Raw genomic sequence first — 23,142 nt, 5'->3', positions numbered from 1 at the left:
TAACCTGATACCAGTATGCCTAACACTTAACACACCTGTAGTTACACCAGCTATAGACCTGGCATAACTGTGGGCACCTAAATGTGGCACAGGCACACATAAATTAATGTATTCTAATAGTTGCATGCATAAGTTGTGTACTTCCCATATGAACAGCCCCTTGCATTTGTTCTATGCCGCTTATGTGCCCTCTAACAAAATAGTCGTATGGCTAGCCGCATACATATGTAAGTATATACTTACACGAACAGATCTCTATGGATATCTAAGAGTACAAAGGAATTGGGACCGACTCAATGACTTCCAGTCAGGTAGTATAAACCAGAAGATTCTTGATTTATTATTTTATTTATTACATTTGTACCCCGCGCTTTCCCAACAATGCAGGCTCAATGCGGCTTACATAGTAATTCGAAATACAAAGTCTTATAACAAAGATACTCTGGTTTACACTCCCTGCTTGGAAGTTGAGTCAGTCTTTACTTCCTTTGTACCTGTAAGCATATACTTAACTACAAAGGACTGGTGTTTTGTACATTTACGTGCATAATTGGCACACGCAAGAGCCTAGTTATTGAATTGCCCTTTAAAAGCATTACATTAAAGGGTTGCCCCTAACATGTATTTCCTCTCATTTCAGGACCATTGGAGACCGACTGGGTGAAGCTAAGGCTAGTGGCAACCTGGGAAACACCATTGAAAGTGCTTGGAAATTTGAGGAGGCTATTGTTTGTGGTCAAAGACATCTAGAGATATCTAGAGAAACTTTATGACAAGGTGCAGTGAATTCCTGGATATTATGGAGTTTGGGGTTTTTTTTTTTTTTCAGATTCATGTTTTGTATTTAGAGCTTCCAATTTTAGGTTTTAGCTGACAAATCCTGATAGACAATTTTTTTTCTTTTGCACATCGGGGATATTTGCTAAACACTGGTAAAACACCACTTCCATACCATCCCTCTAGACAGTCGCAGATGGGATATGCACTCCTATCAGCAGATGAGACTGAGAGTCATTGAGTTTCAGATATAGGAGTAAGTGAGCTGTGCAGTCCCCTGAAAATCAGTTGATCTTGTGCAGTCCTGTTTGGTGTTTTGGAACCGGGGGAGGTGGGGGGGGGGGGGGGGGGGGGGGGGGGGGGAGGGGATTTTTCCCTTTCCAGGGTTTTTAAACCTTTTTGGGCCTCTGGGGAGAGAAATAACTATTATTAAACAGTGTGGTGAGTTTGTGCCATGTTCTGGCATTTTTGGCTTCCCCCATGTCAGTTCTCTGCCATTGTGAGAGTGTGTGCCTCTGTCCTCTTTAACCATGAGAACATTTTCTTTTTTTCATGTGGCAGACATGATTATTGTCAGCTAAGGTCAAAACCTCCCAAAGTCCTCTCTCCTTTACCTGTGGTAAGGTGTATTTTATCATTTACACTGTGCAGAAGTGAGCATTATTTCAGTTTTGCAGTGTTTAGCAGCTGTGACTGACTGCGTGGCATTCTAGAATTTTCAGATTTCCATGGTCATCGTTAAGTCCCTCAGCTTAGCATGCATTGCACATGGGACTATAGTAAGCTGTATTTCATTACTGATTTATTCAGCTTTACTCCTGACAGAAGTAGCACAGAATTTGAGCAGAATTCCACAGCTGTGCAAATTCAATATTTTTTATGCAGAATGTGCGTTCTGAGTCCAAGGGGAATTGATTGGCTGACTGCACTCCCCAGCCCACAGTAAAGGCTTGCTGGTTCACTTTGTCACTGCCGCCCTGCCCCCAGGCCTATCTGATTACGCCCTGGTGGTCTAGAGCCCTCCAGGAGCAGGAAAGAGCCCAATTCTTTCCTTTGCCGCTGCTCTGGGCCGGTGCTGCTGCTTTTCAAAACGGCCACCAAGAATTAAAGCAGTGATCTTGTGAGACCACCGCAGGGAAGTGTCTGTGGCCATTTGGAAAGAGCAGTTGCACCGGCCCAGAGCAGCAACAGTGATCAGGAGAGAGTAGGGTTCTTTCTTGCCCTGAAGAGGTACTCCCATGCCGGTTCTCCTGCTCCCAGCTCACAGGTGAGTGCAGGGGCGTCTGAAAAAAATAATAATATGGATGACTGTGGGTGCGTGCAAGGAGAGAGGGAGCTGTTAAAAAAATGTGTGTGGGGGGGGGGGGGGCTGTTAAAAAGTGGATGCTTCGGGGGAAGAATCCCCTCATTCCCTTTCCTCCTTTCCTGTAGTTACTATTGAGGAAACTACACTTCTCTCAAAATGTACCACCTGTTCCTCTGATCCCATTCCCACCCACCTTCTTAATGCCATCTCTCCTGCTCTTATTCCTTTTATCTGTCACATTCTCAACCTCTCACTTTCCACTGTGACTGTCCCTGCTGCCTTTAAACATGCTGTGGTCACACCTCTCCTTAAGAAGCCTTCACTCGATCCTACTTGTCCCTCTAATTACCGACCCATCTCCCTCCTTCCTTTTCTCTCCAAATTACTTGAGCGTGCTGTTCACCGCCGCTGCCTTGATTTTCTCTCCTCACATGCTATTCTTGACCCACTACAATCTGGTTTTCGCCCTCTTCCACTCAACCGAAACTGCTCTTACTAAAGTCTTCCAATGACCTATACTGGCTAAATCCAGAGGTCAATATTCCATCCTCATTCTTCTTGATCTTTTCGCTGCTTTTGACACTGTCGATCACAGCATACTTCTCGATACCCTGTCCTCACTTGGATTCCAGGGCTCTGTCCTTTCCTGGTTCTCTTCCTACCTCTCCCTCCGCACCTTTAGTGTTCACTCTGTTGGATCCTCTTCTACTTACTTCCATCCCTCTGCCTGTCGCGTACCTCAGGGTTCTGTTCTTGGTCCCCTCCTCTTTTCTATCTACACTTCTTCCCTTGGTTCATTAATCTCATCCCATGGCTTTTCCTACCATCTCTATGCTGATGACTCCCGAATCTACCTTTCTACCCTGATATCTCACCTTGCATCCAAACCAAAGTTTCAGCGTGCTTGTCTGACATTGCTGTCTGGATGTCTGAACGCCACCTGAAATTAAATATGAACAAAACCGAGCTTCTCATTTTCCCCCCCAAACCCACCTCCCCGCTCCCCCCGTTTTCTATTTCTGTTGATGGCTCTCTCATTCTCCTGTCTCCTCAGCTCGAAACCTTGGGGTCATCTTTGACTCTTCTCTCTCCTTCTCTGCTCATATCCAGCAGATTGCCAAGACCTGTCGTTTCTTTCTTTACAACATCCGTAAAATCCGCCCCTTTCTTTCCGAGCACTCTACCAAACCCTCATCCACACCCTTGTCACCTCTTGTTTAGACTACTGCAATCTGCTTTTTGCTGGCCTCCCACTTAGTCACCTCTCCCCTCTCCAGTCGGTTCAAAACTCTGCTGCCCGTCTCATCTTCCGCCAGGGTCGCTTTACTCATTACTACCCCTCTCCTCAAGACCCTTCACTGGCTCCCTATCCGTTTTCGCATCCTGTTCAAACTTCTTCTACTAACCTCTAAATGTACTCTCCTGCTGCTCCCCAGTATCTCTCCACACTCGTCCTTCCCTACACCCCTTTCCCGTGCACTCCGCTCCATGGATAAATCCTTCTTATCTCTTCCCTTCTCCACTACTGCCAACTCCAGATTTCGCGCCTTCTGTCCTCGCTGCACCCTACGCCTGGAATAAACTTACTGAGCCCCTACGTCTTGCCCCATCCTTGGCCACCTTTAAATCTAGACTGAAAGCCCACCTCTTTAACATTGCTTTTGACTCGTAACCACTTGTAACCACTCGCCTCCACCTACCCTCCTCTCTTCCTCCCGTTCACATTAATTGATTTGATTTGCTTACTTTATTTATTTTTTGTCTATTAGATTGTAAGCTCTTTGTGCAGGGACTGTCTTCCTTCTATGTTTGTGCAGTGTTGCGTATGCCTTGTAGCGCTATAGAAATGCTAATAGTAGTAGTAGGGAGGGGACTAAAAATGGATTTTGTGGTTGGAGGGAATGGCTATAAAAAAGGTAGATGCTATGGATGGAGGTAGTGCTGTAAAAAAATAAAAAGTGGATGCTATGTGTGGGTGGAGGGAAGGAAGCTGTAAAAAGGTGGATGAGGGAGGGAAGGGGGCTATGTATGGGTACAGGGAGGGGGCCTGAAAAAATGGATGGTGGGAAAATATAGATGGTATCTGTACAGGAGAGGCAGTAATATTGGTTAAATTATGACTAATAAATTTGCAGAATTTGCAAATTTTGTATATAAAATTTTACAGAATTTTCAAAATTTGTGCGCAGAATTCAGCAGGAGTAAGTTTTTTGCAGTGTTTGGCACCTGTGAGTGAGTGCATGGAGTTCTTGAATTTTCAGATTTCATGGTTACTGTTAACAGTCCCTCAGCTTGTGCAGCACATGAGGCTGGAACTTTGACAAGGGAGGGAGAGATGGAATCTTCTAGAACAATCTTTTAGTTATGTGGAGTAACTTGGTCAGACCTTTAGACTGCTCTCTGAACAGTGACAATCAGGATGTGTAGACTGCTTTAGGAGCAGTTACATTTCAAAATAAATAAGGGCCATGTTTGCTATCCACACTAGAGGCATGCTAGCGCGCGCTATCCATGTATATGCCATAATATTCCTATTGGTGTCTACACAGCATGCGCTAATTTTTAGCACTCGCTAACTTAGTAAACAGGGCCCTTATTGAATAGATAAAAGGTCTGAAGCTCCTTTTGGAGTGAGTACCTTATAACCTGACTGACTCAAGTTTAGCACTTGCTTGTGCATGATTGTGCTTAACACCAAAGGAATTAGTGTCTTCTCAGGTGAAATTCAGTGGTAGTTTATTCCTTTGATTTTCAGAGGTGCCTTTGTTTCCAATGCGTACCTCATCACAGAACATTTATTTTGCTTTTTCTCCTCACAGTTGCTTGGTGTTGTGAGATCCTCAGGGAGCTCCTTCTCTCTTAGATGAAATTTGTCCTTCTATTCCCAGGTACTCGGCCCCTCTGTAATAGCACTGTATAATCTCTATTCTAGGATGGTCGAGAGATTGAGTCCAGTTTGTTTTTGTGAGCATTCTTACAGGGGAACAGAGATTCTTTTGCTCAGATCTATCAGATATAAGTCCTTTCCTTTCTCTGAGTTTTACTTCCTACACTACAGGTTCATGCTTTGTTCTACATTTTTGATGTACCTAGTCTCCTCCTGGCAATGCCAGTTGGTATGTAGCTTGCTGCACTGGTCATTAGGAGGAATGGCATGAAGGTTAGTGCACTGCGCTGAGATCCTGGGGAACAGGGTTTGATTCCAATGGCAGCTTCTTGTGACTCTGGGCAAGTCACTTAACCCTCAATTGCCCCAGGTATTAAAGCAAAAAATAAACGAAAAACAAAACAAATGAACCTTAGATTGTGAGCCTACTAATATAAGTACATAAGTATTGCCATACTGGGACAGACCAAAGGTCCATGAAGCCCAGCATCCTGTTCCAACAGTGGCCAATCCAGGTCACAAATACCTAGGGATAGAAAAGATACCTGCATATAATGTGTGCAGCGCTGTGTATGTCTAGTAGCACTATAGAAATAAGTACTAGTAGTCTTGCATTCACATAGTTCAGTTGTCACTTATTATCCTGAGCTGCTCTCATTCTCCTGCTCCACTGTTATTTCCTTTTTCATTTCTCATGGCTTTCATGAGCTCAAGAGAGTTTAGCTTCGTGGCTTCAGCTAGTTTTTCCAACTTCTCCTGCTTAACTTATTTGGGCCTATTAGCCGAGCTAACATCATAGGTTCTGCTGAGAAGATGCTCAGCATAGTTCTGCTTTAATTCATCCAAGTTTACCAACATGAGCTTGGAGGCCTGGACTCAGCCAGGTCTGGTGGCCCAGATTCAGCCGAGCTTATCACCTTGACTTCACCAGCCTAGCCTCACATGCTTGATCAACTTTAGCTCACATGCTAGGTCCACCTTCTTACACAAAGTAGAATACCCACAAACAAATATTAGCTCAAAAGAATCTTAAAGTTTTCAATTGTTTTAAGATGACCTCAGTGATGCAACTCATCAGTCCTTAAACTTTATTAACAAGCATTATGCATTATCGTCATCACTAGTCCATTTTTTATCAGTATAAATAGATTCCATTTCAGAAAACTACATGAGAAAAGTATATTCATCTGAATTTAAAGAAGTCTGCTAGAGGATATTGGTCTGACATGGTGCATGTTTTGCAATTTCTGTATCAAGGAGCTCCCTTGACATGGCGCGTGTTTTGCAATTGCTGTTATCAAGGCACTCCCTTTAAAAAAACAAACAAACAAAAAAAAAAATCTCACATTAGAAATGCAACCAAAAAACTTAAAGGTGCAAAACAAATAGAGATATACTACTTTACAAAAAGAACTTTATGCAGCCAGACCCAACCATCTTCCATGCATTCCATAGTCAAAGATGGCATCGTTGTCAAAGGAAACTTTAAAATTTACGTCCGTGTTATCAGCTGATTCATTAAGCATACCAATCAGGGTCAAGGATTCAAACAAGTGACATCCATTCAAGTTCTATATTCTATCCTTTAGAAGTAACAGAGTCAAGATGAAAGATCCAATACTGTTCTTTAAAATTCAAGTGCTGTTCAGAATTGCCACCCTCCCACCCTTCACCACTTGGGTCAATAATGCACCATTTCAAATCTGTTATTTTTCTAACCAATGTGAAACCAAAGGCACTTGTAAATTCTTGTATTAATGTGGGATTTATGTTCATTGGGCCAAAGTTTAATTGGATGACTACTGCGCCCAATATAATTCAGTGTGAAGAAACAATGTGACAGGGCGAAGGCTGTGGCCAAGGATGCTAGGCTGCATAGAGAGGCGTTTAACCAGCAGAAGAAAGGAGGTGTTGATGCCCCTCTATAAATTGTTGGTGAGACCCCACTTGGAGTATTGTGTTCAGTTTTGGAGGCAGTATCTCGCTAAAGATGTAAAAAGACTGGAAGCGGTGCAAAGAAAAGCTACAAAAATGGTAGGGGATTTGCACTGTAAACTGTACGAGGAGAGACTTGCTAACCTGAACATGTATACCATGGAGGAAGGAGAAACAGGGGTGACATGATACAGACGTTCAAATATTTGAAAGGTAATCCACAAACAAACCTTTTCTGGAGACGGGAAGGTGGTAGAACTAGAGGACATGAATTGAGGTTGAAGGGGGGCAGACTCAGGAGTAACGTCAGGAAGTATTTTTTCATGAAAGGGGGATAAACACAAAGAAATCCTGTTTAGAAGGAATGGATCTACGGAATATTAGCAGCGATTGGATGGCAACGCTGGTAATTGGGACTCAACCAGTACTGGGCAGACGCAACTTCTACGGTCTACGCCCTGATCGTAACTGAATTGATATGGATGAATTGGAGTGTAAATTTTAAGGGGCTTCGACGTTAACATCAGAACTTTTAGTACAAGAGCAGTGCTGGGTAGACTTCTACAAATCTGTGCCCTGAGAATAGGAAGGACTAGAAAAAAGATGCGAATCGCCAATGACAATGTTGAGAAAAATAATTTATTCACCACATTATTTAAAATAGGCCTGACACGGCTGCGTTTTGCCCTCCTAAATGGCTGCATTTGGTGCTAGCATATAACAACTGTAAAAAAAAAAAACCAAAAGCATTTACATATGTGTATAAATCATACCAGAACAACATACTAAAAGATAAACATATCATAAATAAAATCTATAAATAAATAATCACATATACCCCCAATAGTGCAGTAAAACCAATTCCACCTACTAGACTAAACAACTAAAAACAAAAACAATGGCGTGGAGGGGGCATTTTCGAAAGGGACGTCCTTGTTTCGATTTGAACGTCCTCGCAAACATCCCAATCCAGGGGTGGGGAAACCTTATTTTTCGAAACAAGATGGACATCCATCTTTCGTTTTGATAATACGGTCAGGGACGTCCAAATCCTGAAATTTGGTCGTCCTTAGAGATGGTCGTCCCTAGACATAGACGTTTCTGATTTTCGGAGATTTTTCAAAACCAAGGACGTCCATCTCAGAAATGACCGAATGCAAGCCATTTGGTCATGGGAGGAGCCAGCATTTGTAGTGCACTGGTCCCCCTGACATGCCAGGAAACCAACCAGGCACCCTAGGGGGCACTGCAGTGGACTTCATAAATTGCTCCCAGATACATAGCTCCCTTACCTGCCTGAAGTGCACTGCACCACTAAAACTTCTCCAGGGACCTGCATACTGCTGTGATGGACCTGAGTATGACATCTGAGGCTGGCAGTCAATATTTTGAAAGATGTTTTTTGAGGGTGGGAGGGGGGTTAGTGACCACTGGGGGAGTAGGGGTGGTCATCCCCGATTCTCTCCAGTGGTCATTTGGTAAGTTCAGGCACCTTTTAAGGCTTGGTCGCAAGAAAAAATGGACCAAGTAAAAGTCGGCCAAGTGCTCAGGGACGCCCTTCTTTTTTTCCATTATTGGCCGAGGACGCCCATGTGTTAAGCACACCCCAGTCCCTCCTTCGCTATGCTTCTGTCATGCCCCCGGGAACTTTGGTCGTCCCCACGATGGAAAGCAGTTGAGGGCGCCCAAAATCGGCTTTCAATTATGCCAATTTGGGTGACCCTGGGAGAAGGACACCCATCTCCCAATTTGTGTCGAAAGATTGGCGCCCTTCTCTTTCGAAAATGAGCCCAAGGGTATCCCAATAGTGAGGTTTGCAATAGAGACCATAGTAGACCAGGGTCTTTTTAAATAAAAAGCAGACAGATTTTCAAGATTGCAAATTAACATTCAACTGCTGAGCAAGATATAAATGGGAACAACAACGTAGTTTGAAATGTCTATATGCAAATGCCAATAAGATGGGAGAGTTAGAATATATTGCACTAAATTAAAAATTAGATATAATAGGCATCTCTGAGACCTAGTGGAAGGAGGCTAACCAGTGGGACACATACTAATATACTAATTATATCGTAGTGATAGGGTGGATCGAACTGGTGGAGGGGGTAGCATTGTATGTTATGGAGGGCCTTGAATAGACTAAAAATTCTGCAGGACACAAAACGCATCTTGGAATCCCTATGAATTGAAATTTCTTGTGGAAAGGGCGACATGGATAGTGATGGGAATGTACTACCATCCACCAGGCCAGAAAGAATAGATGTAGAAATGTTATCAGAAATTAGGAAGGCTAACAAACTGGGCAACACAATAATGGGTGATTTCAATTACCCTGATATTGACTGGGTAAATATAACATCAGGCATGCTAGGGAGGTAAAATTCCTTGCTGAATCGAGAACTGCTTTGTGGAGCAGCTGGTACAGGAGCCAACAAGAGGAGCAAAAATTCTAGACCTAATCCTTAGTGGAGCACATGATCTGGTTCAGGAGGTAATGATGCTAGGCTGCTTGATAATAGTGATCATAATATTATCAAATTTGATATCGGCTCTGGAGTAAGCACACACAGGAAATCCAATACGTTATTGTCATGGAATGCCTATCACCCCGCCTGGGGTTAACCATGCGGCCACCTGGAGGGTCTGTGCGCAGCACTGCTGAGGCCCACCTGCTCCTGCCCACGTGCTCTATACTAGCCCTCTCCTCTCACCGACTGGGTCCCACTTGCCTCTGGTTGAGTCTCCCACTCTCAAGTTATTCCCAAGTGATTTCTAGGTACTGGGGCCATACTCTCAAGTGTCCCACAGTTCCTGGAAAGCACCCACAGACCCAACACACAAACCACCAAGATTCTTAGTCAGTCCAGGACAACAGGTTTATTGTCACAGTAGAACAGTGAACGCTTGAAAACCAGGTGGAAAGTACAGCAAGCAATAACAGATAAACAAGGATCAACATTAAACTATCTAACACTTGTTACTACCTGGGGAGTTTTAGGAAATTAACTGCTCACAAGTCTTGAACAGGTCTCAGGACAGAGATGTTTTCCTCTGTACTCCCCAGCTGAGAATAGGGAAAATCCAGTACCTCCTCTTGCTAGATTTGAACTTCAGGGCCAATCAGAGCCCAGGGCACCAACTTTGAAAGTATCTGGCCAGTAGTACTTCAAATTGCCTTTTCACAAGCTTAAACTGGAAAAGAAAATAGTATTTTCAGCAACAGCTTTAAAACACAAAACAGGTGCCATCTGCTGGCCAATTAGGAGGAAATACACTTCATGGAATAATTTACTGTTCACAGGCTTAGAAACCCACTGTTTCATCACAGCAATTATTTTATTATTTATTGCATTTGTATCCCACATTTTCCCACCTCTTTGCAGGCGCAATTAACTTTCAAAAAGGAGACTATGATAAAGTGAGTAGAACAGTGGGGGAAAAAAACTGAGGAGCACCTGCAAAGGTCAAAAATTTACATTCGGTATGGATGCTGTTCAAAAATACCATCCTGGAAGCCCAGACCCGTTATATTCCATGTATTAAACAAGGAGGAAAGAAGGCTAAACAGCCAGCATGTTTAAAAAGTGAGGTGAAAGAAGCTATTAGAGCTAAAAGAAAATCCTTCAGAAAATGGAAGAAGGATCCGACTGAAAATAATAAGAAACAGCATAAAGAATGGCAAGCCAAATGCAAAGTGCTAATAAGGAAGGCAAAGAGAGACTTTGAAAAGAAGATTGCATTGGAGACAAAACCACATAGCAAAACTTTAGGTATGTTAGAAGCAAGAAGCTGGCAAAAGAATCAGTTGGACCGCTAAATGATGAGGAGTAAAAGAGGCACTCGGGGAAGACAAAGCCATAGCAAGAAATTAAATTAATTCTTTGCTTCAGTCTTCACCAAGGAAGATTTGGGAGAGATACCAGTGCCAGAAATGGTATTCAAAACTGACAAGTCAGAGAAACTGAATCGAATCTCTGTAAACCTGGAAGATGTAATGGGGCAATTTGACAAATTGAAGAGTAACTAATCACCTGGAGCAGTATTCATCCCAGAGTACTGTTAGAATTGGAAAATGAACATGCAGAACTATTGTTAGTAATATGTAATTATCTTTAAAATCAAGCACACATTAGGAATCTTCAGGGCTATTGACCCTTCTACTCTGTCCTCCAGTGTTTCAAATCTCTTCTCTACCACTATCCTGCTTATTTTTCGAAGGAGAAGGGTGGCCATCTTCCGACAGAAATCAGGAGATAACCGGCCTACGGCTGGCCAAATTGGTATAATCGAAAGCTGATTTTGGCCGGCTTCAAGTGCTTTCTGTCGCAGGGCTGGCCAAAGTTCGAGGGAGCATCGGTAGTGTACCGAAAGCGGGACAGGGGCATGGTTAAGAGATGGCCGGCCTCGGCCGATAATGAAAAAAAGAAGGCCGGCTCTGACAAGCATTTGACCGACTTTACTTGGTCCTTTTTTGTTCACGACCAAGCCTTGAAAAGTTGCCCAAACTGACCAGATGACCACCAGAGGGAATCGGGGATGACCTCCCCTTACTCCCCCAGTGGTCACCAACCCCCTCCCACCCAAAAAAAAATTTAAATACATTTTTTTGCCAGCCTCTATGCCAGCCTCAAATGTCATACCCAGCTCCATCACAGCACTATGCAGGTCCCTGGAGCAGTTTTTAGTGGGTACTGCAGTGCACTTCAGGCAGGTGGACCCAGGCCCATTCCCCTCCCTAATTGTTACACTTGTGGTGGTAAATGGGAGTCCTCCAAAACCCACCACAAACCCACTGTACCCACATCTAGGTGCCCCCCGTTACCCTTTAAGGGCTAAGGTAGTGATATAGAGTTGTAGGTAAGGGGTTTTGGGGGGGGGGGTTGGGGGGCGCAGCACCCAAGATAAGGGAGCTATGCACCTGGGATCAATTTGTGAAGTCCACTGCAGTGCCCCATAGGGTGCCCGGTTGGTGTCCTGGCATGTGAGGGGGACCAGTGCACTACAAATGCTGGCTCCTCCCATGACCAAATGGCTTGATTTGGCCAGGTTTGAAATGGCTGCCATTAGTTTCCATTATCGGCGAAAACCAATGGCGGTGATCTCTAAGGCCGGCCCAAGTGTTGAGATTTGGCCGGCCCTGACTGTATTATCGAAACGAAAGATGGCTGGCCATCTTGTTTCGATAATACGGTCGGGTACACTGCTTTACGAGGCCGTCATTAGAGATGGCTGTCCTTATAGATGGCTGGCCCCGTTCGATTATGCCCCTCCACGTTATCCAAGTCTGTCAATGAGGCTGTCTCTTCCTATAATACTATTCTTACCTCTGCTCTGGATACTCTAGCTCCTCCCATTCCCCGTTCTGTAAAACGTACCAAACCCCAGCCTTGGCTAACCTCTAGAATCTGCTACCTACTTTCCTGTGCCCGTTCTACCGAACGCCTTTGGCTGAAATCCCGTGCCCATGCTAACTTCATACATTTCAAATTCTTGCTGACCTCCTTCCAGTCTTCTCTTTTACTTGCCAAACAGGACTATTACATCCAGTTGACAAATTCTCTTGGCTCAAACCCTCGACGTCTCTTTGCCACACTGAACTCTCTCCTCAAAGGCCTTCACCTCCAACCCCCCCTTCACTTTCCCCCCAGACTCTGGCTGAGTACTTTCATGATAAAGTTCACAAGATTAAACTTGAATTTTCAACCAGGTCACCTCCACCTCTCCTTCCCTTAGTCCATTCTCTCAAACCCTCCAAACCCCTGCTTCCTTTTCTTCCTTTTCTGAAATCACCGAAGAGGAAACTACACATCTTCTTTCCTCCTCTAAACTGTTAAAAGCAGCGTCAAAAAGGTGGGCTTTTAGCTTAGATTTGAAGATGGCCAGAGATGAAGCTTGACGTACCAGCTCAGGAAGTCTATTCCAGGCATATGGTGCAGCAAGCTAAAAGGAACGGAGTCTGGAGTTAGCGGTGGAGGAGAAGGGTGCAGATAAGAGAGATTTACCCAGTGAACGGAGTTCCCGGGGAGGAGTGTAGGGAGAGATGAGAGTGGAGAGGTACTGAGGAGCTGCAGAGTGAATGCACTTATAAGTCAATAAGAGGAGGTTGAACTGTATGCGGAAATGGATAGGAAGCCAGTGGAGTGACTTGAGGAGAGGGCTAATATGAGCATAGCGACATTGGCGGAATATTAGTCGTGCAGCAGAATTTTGAACAGATTGAAGAGGAGAGAGATGGCTAAGTGGGAGACCTGTGAGAAGCAAGTTGCAAATAGTCTAAGCGAGAGGTGATAAGAGTGTGGATGAGGATTCTGGTAGTGTGCTCAGAAAGGAAAGGGTGAATTTTGATGGTGATATAGAGAGAGAAACAACAGGTTTTAGCAGTCTGCTGAATATGTGCAGAGATGGAGAGGGAGGAGTCGAAGATGACCCCAAGGTTACAAGCTGATGAGACAGGAAGGATGCTGCTGCTTTTAACTCCTAACCCTTATTCACTTGTTCAGAACCCTTATTTTATCATCCTCACTTTAATATTCCCTTATCTCTTATTTGTCCTGTTTGTCTGTCCTAAGTAGATTGTAAGCTCTGTCGAGCAGGGACTGTCTCTTCATGTTCAAGTGTACAGCGCTGCGTACGTCTAGAAGCGCTATAGAAATGGTAAGTAGTAGTAGTAGAAGATTGGAGGGTGGCCAATGTAACACCGATTTGAGGGTTCCAGAGGTGATCCGGGAAATTATAGACCAATGAGCCTGATGTTGGTGCCGGTCAAAATGGTAGAGATTATTATAAAAAACAAAATTACAGAGCATATTCTAAAGTATGAATCTTGTACCCCTTTGTTCTGAAGGCTTGGCCAAAGAAAGGGCTTGGTTAAAACGAAAAGGGTATTCTGATTGTCATTGCTAACTTTATTATTATTTATTACATTTGTATCCCACATTTTCCCACCTATTTGCAGGCTCAGTGTGGCTTACCTGTTAAGGCATCGCCATTCCAGGTTAAAGAGATGCAATTGGTGTTACAAAGAGATCAAGGATGAGAAATATTGTAGCGTTTCTCCAAGCAGGTCTTTGGAAAGGATTGGCGTTGGATTCTCTAAAATTTTAGGTTGTGGCTTTGGCCTGTTTCAGGGGCCAGCTACAGAAGACATCTCTTGCAGCTCAACTGGATCATATTCAGTTCTTGCAGGGAACAGGCAATTTACGGCCTCCCTTTTGTATTCTTAATTTAGTCCTTCGGGCTCTTCAGAAGCCTCATTTTGAGCTACTCTGGAAGGCCTTGAAAGATCTCACTCTGAAGAGCACGATCTTGTTGATTGCTGCGTCGCCATGTAGGGTTTCAGAGCATCAGGTTGTCTTGTCCTAAGTGTATGTAGATTGACTACTCAAATGTCTGTAGTGCTAACCACAACTCTGGATATTCAGTATCAGTCACTATCAGGATGGGGTGTGTCTGTGTGATTTTTTTTTTTTAACCCATGGTGGCCAGTGTTTTAGAAAAAAAAAAAAGGTGATCTCTGCAGGCTGAATATTACCCTCACAGGATTTGAATGTTGGTATACTGTTATACCTTAATGAATAGGCCCCCTTTTAGTAGGAGTGAAGAAATATTTGAAAAAAAAGTGTCAGCTAAAAAATTTTGGAAACCCAGGAAAGTTTTTGAATGTGCTTTTTTTTTATTTCTTGCCTTTTGTCATTTTGCTTGTTTTTGTTTGTTTTTGAAGGAGGGACTTGATTTGGGTTTTTTTTTTTAACTCTGCTTTCTACTTCCTTTTAATCCAAGAATTCATCCATCTGCTCTTAGGTACCCTTTCTCCCCATTCTCTCCACCTCTTACAGTATCTGCCCCTTCTTCCTGAGTCTCCTTGCTTCCTCCCTTCATCTTTTTTCCTACTGAGTCATCCTTCCCAGGTTCTTGATAATTTCCCCTCTCTTCAAACTCTTCTTTTGGAGAGGTCATTGGCTGGGGGTAGCCTGATTAATGGCACTCTTTCCTGGCCTTAAAGCTGTTTTTTAAAAGAAGTGCCTAAAGAACCATATTTTCAAAATGGCTGCAACGGTTACCACACAACCTGATAATATGCAAAAGTAGGTCTAAAATTGAACTTGTGTTGATGGAAGTGGCTTATAGTTTAGAAATGTTGTCTGAATCACTTTAGAGAGTTTGAGGATTGGTTTTCAATGTAAAGTCATGTACTATATGAAAATAATGAATTGTTACTCAAGATTCAGGTTTTTTCCTACAGTTTGTAAGAATTTGGAAACATTTAATTTTTTTAAAATAACCCTTGAAACCTTTTTGTTCTATCAGATGAATTTACAGCGAACGGAAACAGCAAAATCTTTGTGCAATGTTGTTAGTACATGATGATAACTCTTAAAGAGATTTGAAATTGTGACTAATTTTATCTATTCCAGGTTGGAGAAGCAAGAGCACTCTACAATCTTGGAAATGTATATCATTCCCAGAGTAAAAATATAGGTTGCATTGGCACTCATGATCCAGGGGAGTTTCCTGAAGAAGTAAAAGCTGCTTTACAGAAAGCTGCAGACTATTATGAGTGAGTAAATATGAAAGTTCTGGAATATCTGAATGATAATGGGTAGAGATGAATTAGAAATCGGTTATAGTTGTTATATCTATAGAAGCAGTGAAACATTTATGTCATTTGAATTAACTTTTTCCTCTAGTTTTAGTGTAATCCATTTACTAATACTGCCTTTCCTTCAACACACAGTGAATGAAAAGTAAATTCATAATCTATTTTTGCATGCTAGATATCTAGCAAAGATTCAATGTCCCGTCTTCAAGAAGCTTACAGAGACAGTGGGAATAGTGACTTGCCTAAGGTCATGAGTTTCAGTTGGGGGGGAGGGGGAGCGGAATCTGATCCCTGGTTTTTATCCCATTTCTGTAACAACTAGGTCATTCCTCCCCTTGGTAACAACTATAACTCTTGCTAGCTCAGGATACTTTATTAGGTGGAGAGCTAGTTATCCAAAATCGCTTGGCTTTAAATATATCTGGACTGTTTAGCTCATTTGAGGAGTTAGGATGTTATGAGTAGTGTATGGTGATTGATAACAGGAAACCAGCTTCCCTAAATCAAATAGGGAATCTATGTTCTTATCGTCGTTTTTTCCTCCATTTAAACATTAGTAATATGACCATTGAATATTGTAGGAAAAGGGATTGGTAAACTAACAATTTGATTTTTTTTTTTTTTTTTTTTGTCTGCCAACAGAGCAAATTTAATCATAGTGACAGAGCTAGGTGACCGAGCTGCCCAGGGTCGGGCATATGGAAATCTGGGAAACACAAATTATCTGCTTGGTAACTTCCGGAAAGCAGTCATGTTTCATGAGCAGGTATTCTAGTCCTCTACTTTATGATAAACTTGCCAATAGAAACCACTGATATCTGTAACTATTGCTGAAAGAACCGGTAGTGGGAGGCGGGGCTGGTGGTTGGGAGGTGGGGATAGTGCCGGGCAGACTTATATGGTCTGTGCAGAGCCAATGGTGGAGGCGGGGATAGTGCTGGGCAGACTTGTGCGGTCTGCGCCCTGAAAAAGACAGATACAAATCAAGGTAAGGTATACACAAAAAAGTGGCACATTTCTTGGGCAGACTGGATGGACCGTGCAGGTCTTTTTCTGCCGTCATCTACTATGTTACTATGTAACTTGAGACCAGAAGCTTTCGACCTGAACTTGCATTGAAGTACTTCTTGACCCACCTCTTCTTTCTTCAGCCCTATATAACCTGTTTTCTACTGATATTAAGTGAAGGAGTACTGCAGCAATACCTCATGAAGTGCTTGTTCTAAGAAATGAACAGAGAGGGATGTGAGGAAAGGGCTACTATGGTAGACTTATGAGCCGATAATCAAAAGCAAACACGGATGCTAGAGGCCAATAGTGCTATACTAGCAGCCACATTTGCTTCCGCCCGATGATCAGAGCCAGTGAGCGCATGCAACAACGCACTCGCTGGCTCTTGAGCGCAATGAGCATGCAAATGCATGCTAAAAAGGGCATTGCGTATTCCTCCCCAGTGCATAGTGGCAGCATGCCAAAACACTGGTGCTGCTGTCACAGCAAACCCTACACCAGCTCAGAGCTGGCATTAGGATTTGCAGAGCATTGGGGAGGATTGGGGAGCACTGTCCAGCATGCTAGCAGGCGAACCCTGCCCCCCCCCACGCCCAAGCCGGCTGGTGGACATCCAGTCCCCTCTACTCCCCTTACACCACAATAATTAGGCCCTAGTGGCCCAGTGGGCTGCAAGCCCAACCCCCCACTTCGTGGTCTATCAGCCCCCCTCTAGTGGGGCTTACCTATCATATAAGGGGGTTTCTCCCTTAAATGGTTGGGAAGCCTTGCTCAGCGCCTCCCAGGATGCACTGGGCAGGGCTGGGCACCACCATTTTGAAGGTGTCGCTAAAGAGGAGGGAGTGTGCTACTCCCTCCTCCACCATAAAGGTATGGAGAGGGGGGGGGCTGCATGACCACCAGGTGGGGAGGTTTGGGCTTGCGGCCTACTAGGCCACCAGGGCATTATTTTTGGGTGTGAGGGGGGGGGGGTTAGTGGGGCCCCATGTGCCCCTGTGTCGGGGGGAATCAAGGGGACTGGATATCCGCCGGACCTCCAGTCCCCATGTCCCTGTCACTGAAGGGTGTGGGGGCTTTGGGGAGAGGCACTAGGCTACCAGGGGCCTTGCAGATTGGAGGGAGCCCCCATGTTTGATGTGTCTGGGCTTTTGACACTCCAGGCCTGTCAAACAAGTGCAGGAGGATTGTGCCTGAGCAGCTATTTTTAGAGCGCTGTTTGGAACAGCACAGGGCTTCTGATCATCCGCCTGTCAGAGACTTGCCTTAACTTGGAGTCAGGTTTTACAAACTGCAGAAATATAAGGCACCAAAGGGCTGGATTTTTTTCCTTAGCAGTTTCTTCTTGTTCTAAGTGAGAACCATCCTCTGGACGGTGGTGCCATGTGGTTTCAGCTTAACTACCCATTGGTTTTTCCCCTATTCTGTTTTCCCTTGCAATTCTGTGGAAGCACTCAGCAAGAGGCTATAGACTCCGTGGTTATCACCTTAGATTTAACTTCTAAGTTATTGTGCAGTGAATGTGACTTTCTTAGAACTTTACTGGTCACTATTGAGTCATCTGGTAATTTTAGTATCCTTCTGGTATTCTTTAACTGGGAGCAAATAAAGCATAAGCAACTGGATATGAATATTTTCATTTCACTGTTTAGGAATGACTGGATCATTGAAATCTATTTACTAACTTATACTTAGTTATTTACCACAGCTCCCAATATTGGCAATATTGCCTGTTTACTAATATATGTAATAGTGAATGTCACCAGTTAGTAAGTAGACTTCACTGATCGTTCTGTCTAATATACTTTGCCATTTAATGACAGTATTTTTTGTTTAGGTGGAAAAAGCTAGTGTTGTTCTTGAAGACCTGTGTTTTACCAAGATGTTGTAAAATAACTCTCTAAATATGAGTTGTGTTTTTTTAGCGGCTGCTAATTGCGAAAGAATTTGGTGATAGACCAGCAGAAAGAAGAGCATACAGCAATCTTGGGAATTCTTTTATATTTCTGGGTGAATTTGAAATGGCTGCTGAATACTACAAGTTAGTATTTAATTCTTTTAGTAGTTGTGTTTTCTTGTATCATGTGATTATAAACACATTGGGTGGATTTTTGTGTGTGTTGTGATTGTCTGATTTGTTTGTATGATCTTTGTTTATTGGGCAAACTTCAGAAGGGTGAAACATATAAATTTTCTAAGGACAATGCAGGATATCGTCTCTTGACAATATGGATTATCTCATTTGATAGATCTTGTGGGAAAGAGCCTTTTCAGCTCAGAAAAACTATGGAAGGCTTTGAAAGGCCCTACCATTCATGTGCAGCATTTCCCAGATAATATGCAGGACTTCTTCTATCTAGTTTTCTGCAGAGCAATAAAGACATTCTTTTCACTTGCCTAATATTTATTATTCTACAAAAAAAGATTTTTTTGTTTGTTTTCAGATATTTTTTCTTTTCCCCTTTAGTGTCCTTAGTGGAGATTTTCAGTATTTTCCAGTTGTTGTTTTTTCTTTCTTTTGTTTTTTCACATTCATCTATTGCTGCCTGTTACTGGACACAGAGTGCCCCTTCTGGACCTATCTAGTTTCATTTGGTAGTGGCTATATTTTTCAGCAGCCCGTCACAGAAAAAAAAAAGCCCCCAATGTCTTTAAGAAATTCAGGTAGTGCAGTAAGATCATATCTGGCACAGGTACACACAGTTGGTGCTTGCAGTGCATGGAGTCTGATCATTAACCCTTTAGTGTCCAATGCTTCCATCAATCTGTTCCCATATGGCTTATTATGGGAACATTGGACACTATAAAGGGTTAACCCTCTTAGTGCCATCTGTGCCCAAGATGACTAAGGAGACTGTAAAGTAACTCTTACCAATCTTTTTGCAACTGCAACACCAATTTGCGTAGCTGTCGAAAGTGTGCGACCCCTGGCAGGTGCAGGACATTGATATCCTACAAAATGCCCACTCAGGTCATGATACCAAAATCTGGTTTCACAACTCTTTTTGGGGTTGCAGCCTACAGATTGGGAAGCTCTGCTGTAAAGAGTAATGTGAAAATCTTTGGCACGTCAAAGTCTAGTCCATCAGAAGAAGCGTGACACAGGCAGTAGGTCCTTTCAAAAGTTCACATGCACAGTAGGTCCTTTCAAAAGTTTCCAGAAGGGCTTTTCCCCAGGTCAGCTCTGTTGGATGACATAACCCATGTTGTGATGATCTGTATCCTTCTGTCCTTGTAGATCACTTGCTATATGTAAGTAATTTTGGTTTTGAGATAAGATATAAAAGTTAAGCAGTAATTTTATAAATGAACTTGGGTTTTTTTGGGGGGGGGAACCTTTGCATAAGTACATAAGTATTGCCATACTGGGAAAGACCAAAGGTCCATCAAGCCCAGCATCCTGTTTCAAACAGTGGCCAATCCAGGTCACAAATACCTGGCAAGATCCCAAAAAAGTACAAAAATTTTATATTGCTTATCCCAGAAATAGTGGATTTTCCCCTTTAATAATGGTCTATGAACTTTTCCTTTAGGAAGCCGTCCAAACCTTTTTTAAACTCCGCTAAGCTAACCGCCTTTACCACATTCTCTGGCAACGATTCCAGAGTTTAATTACACGTTGAGTGAAGAAAATTTTTCTCAGATTTGTTTTAAATTACTACATTGTAACTTCATCGCATGCCCCCTAGTATTTTTGGAAAGCGTAAACAGACGCTTCACATCTACCCGTTCAACTCCACTCATTTACTTCTCCTTATAACATTTGATCACCTAAGCCTTCTGTAGTAAAGGTAAAGGAGTAAGTTGACATTACGGACACAAGGACTCAAGAAATTCTGGATAGGCTCTAACTTTGCCTTGTGACCTTTTAATTCCATATCCCATTATGATTCATGTTTAGCACAATTGTGCAAGTAGATAAAGTTAGCCAAACTATACGTTCTTCTCTTTGCTTAAACTTTTCTAATTCACAGTTTTCTTTAGCACTCATTCGCTCAGCCAAGATGTGAAGATGGCAACTAAAAATAGTTTTTGCTTAACTATTGCATAGAAGATGGGAAATTTGTGTCTTTCTATTTGTCAATATAAAATAAAATTGGCAGTTTTATGACAAATGTTGCTGCTGTGCCTGCTTCTCATAGGAGGACACTACAGTTGGCTCGACAGCTTAAAGACAGAGCAGTGGAAGCACAAAGTTGTTACAGCCTTGGGAACACTTACACGCTACTTCAAGACTATGGAAAGGCCATAGATTATCATCTGAAGCATCTTACAATTGCTCAGGAATTGAATGATAGGTAAGAAGACCTGGTGCAGCACATGCTCTATAGCTTGTTTCTTTAAAGAGTAACAGTTGTCCAGAAATTAAAATGGGAGATTAGACAGTAAACTAGCCATAGCACTGCTGAGGAAACCTGGATTGCTGTGGTTTATTTGCTCAGTATTACTTGCTTACTGGAGCTCAGATTCTGCTACTGCAGGCTCATCCTGAGTGGGTCTTTTTGGTACATACTTGAAGCATTACAGAAGTTGAAAACCAGTTCTGACTAGACCAAGTTTTAGAAGAAAATGATTTTTATTTTAGATGCATATCATGTGGCAATTAGTAACTTTTTTGAAATCTCTATTTAAATGTGTATGTGATCTACAAGTGTGAATGCCACTATTTAATATGTCAATCCACACCACACAGATTTCATGTGGTTTGGGAGGGACAATTTTACATGTGTGTTCTTCATTTTACGATGAGAATACATGTATATGTATATAAGGGGAAAATTTCTGTCTGGTTTTAATTTGCACCAGCTCAGAGATGTATACAGATTTTTAAAAAGTGATTGTTCAGCCCAGGCTTTGCACAAGGGATAAGGGAACATGTTTCCTTAATCCACTGTTTATTTCCTTATAGTATAGGTTTGTAAATGGGATTGGTACACGTGGAAGCTGCAAAATCTCTGCTTTCATATGGAAGTTGTTGGTTTGTGCTGCTTTTCCCCCCCCAAGTTTATCCTTGTAAAATGGCTGCCCCCCACTACGCATTCACACAAATAGACATGCACTCCTTTTCTGAATTAACACCAGAATTAACCGTGTCCTGATCTGGACATCTGAATTCCAATTTCAATGTTTTATGTAAAATAGGACCTCATATGATCTAGTTGAGATCTAGGACCTTGTGAAGACACACATTCATTGTGAATGGCAGACGATGTATAACTGTTCTTCAGATTTTTTTTGAGTTGAAATTTTAAAATTAATTAGCATGTATCATTTTATAATGATCAGGTTAATATTCTGTTGTGCATTATCTAATATGAAGATTAAGTTCTAGCATTTCTTTTTACTTCCTTTTTAAAATAATTTAGTTGGTAAGTCTCAACAAAATAAGATGCATGTTTTTGTTTTTCTCACCTGTGGTAAAATATTTGATGCATTTTTGAAAATGCTTTATATTCAGTGCATTTACTTGAGGGAAACAAGGTGGAGGGGTGACTGCTTATGTTCTTCTTCATTTCAACCCAAGGCAGTATGGTGCTGATATGTGCTATAGCAGGAGCAAATGAATCATAAAGGATCCTCAAGAACATAAGAATAGCCATACTGGGTCAGACCAAAAGTCAATCTAGCCCAGTATCCTGTTTCTAACTGTGGTCAATCCAGGTCATAAGTACCTGGCAGAAACCCAAAAAGTAGCAACAATCCATGCTACCAATTGCAGGGTAAGCAGTGGCTTTCCTATCGCAATCTCAGTAGCAGATTATGGATTTTTTTCCTCCAGGAACTTGTCCAAACCTTTTTTTTTTTTTTTTTTTAAACCCAGATATGCTAACTGCTGTTAACATTCTCCAGCAGCACGTTCCAGAGCTTCGTTATTCATTTAGTGAAAACATTTTTCCTCATATTTGTTTTAAAAGTATTTATTTCCATGTAGCTTTATTGAGTGTCCCCGAGTCTTTGTACTTTTTGAAAGAGTTAAAAAAAAATGGATTCACTTCTACTTGTTCTGCACAATTCATGATTTTGTAAACCTCAATCATATCTCCCCTCAGCTGTCTCTCTTTCAAGCTGAAGAGCCCTATCCTCTTTAGCTTTTCCTCATATGAGAGGAGTTTCATCCCCTTTACTATTATGGTTGCTCTTCTTTGAACTTTTTCTAATTCCGCTATATCTTTTTTGAGATATTGCGACCAGAATTGAATGCAGTACTCAAGGTGAGGTCACACAATGGAGCAATAGTATTCTTGGTCTTATTTGCCATCCCTTTCCTAATAATTCCTAGCATCCTCTTTGCTTTTTTGGCCACCGTTACGCACTGAGCAGAAGATTTCAGTGCATTGTCTACAATGACACCTAGATCTTTTCCTTGGGAGCTGACTCCCAAGGGTGGACCCCAGCATCAGGTAACTATGATTCGGATTATTCTTCCCAAAGTGCATCACTTTGCATTTACATAAGTACATAAGTATTGCCATACTGGACAGACCAAAGGTCCATCAAGCCCAGCATCTTGTTTCCAACAGTGGTCAATCCAGGTCACAAATAGCTGGCAAGATCCCATAAAAGTACTAAACATTTTATGCTGCTTATCCCTCGCTAGTCCGATTTCCAGATCATTTATAAATGTTT

The 23,142-nt window shown here is 42.4% G+C and overlaps 1 protein-coding gene across 1 annotated transcript in view; it reads left to right on the top strand.

Annotated features, from left to right (window-relative positions):
* GPSM2 (G protein signaling modulator 2) overlaps nt 1-23,142 on the top strand; it is a 162,180-nt gene that overhangs the window by 101,014 nt on the left and 38,024 nt on the right. The window contains 6 exon segments of the mRNA XM_030205267.1: nt 641-764; nt 766-777; nt 15,323-15,465; nt 16,150-16,273; nt 18,441-18,556; nt 20,658-20,813. Coding sequence (XP_030061127.1) covers nt 641-764; nt 766-777; nt 15,323-15,465; nt 16,150-16,273; nt 18,441-18,556; nt 20,658-20,813 — 675 coding nt within the window.

Source organism: Microcaecilia unicolor, chromosome 6 (assembly GCF_901765095.1).
Source record: "Microcaecilia unicolor chromosome 6, aMicUni1.1, whole genome shotgun sequence".
Lineage (NCBI taxonomy): Eukaryota > Metazoa > Chordata > Amphibia > Gymnophiona > Siphonopidae > Microcaecilia > Microcaecilia unicolor.
Note: the sequence above shows the minus strand (reverse complement) of the source record. Positions and strands in the feature narration are given on the sequence as shown.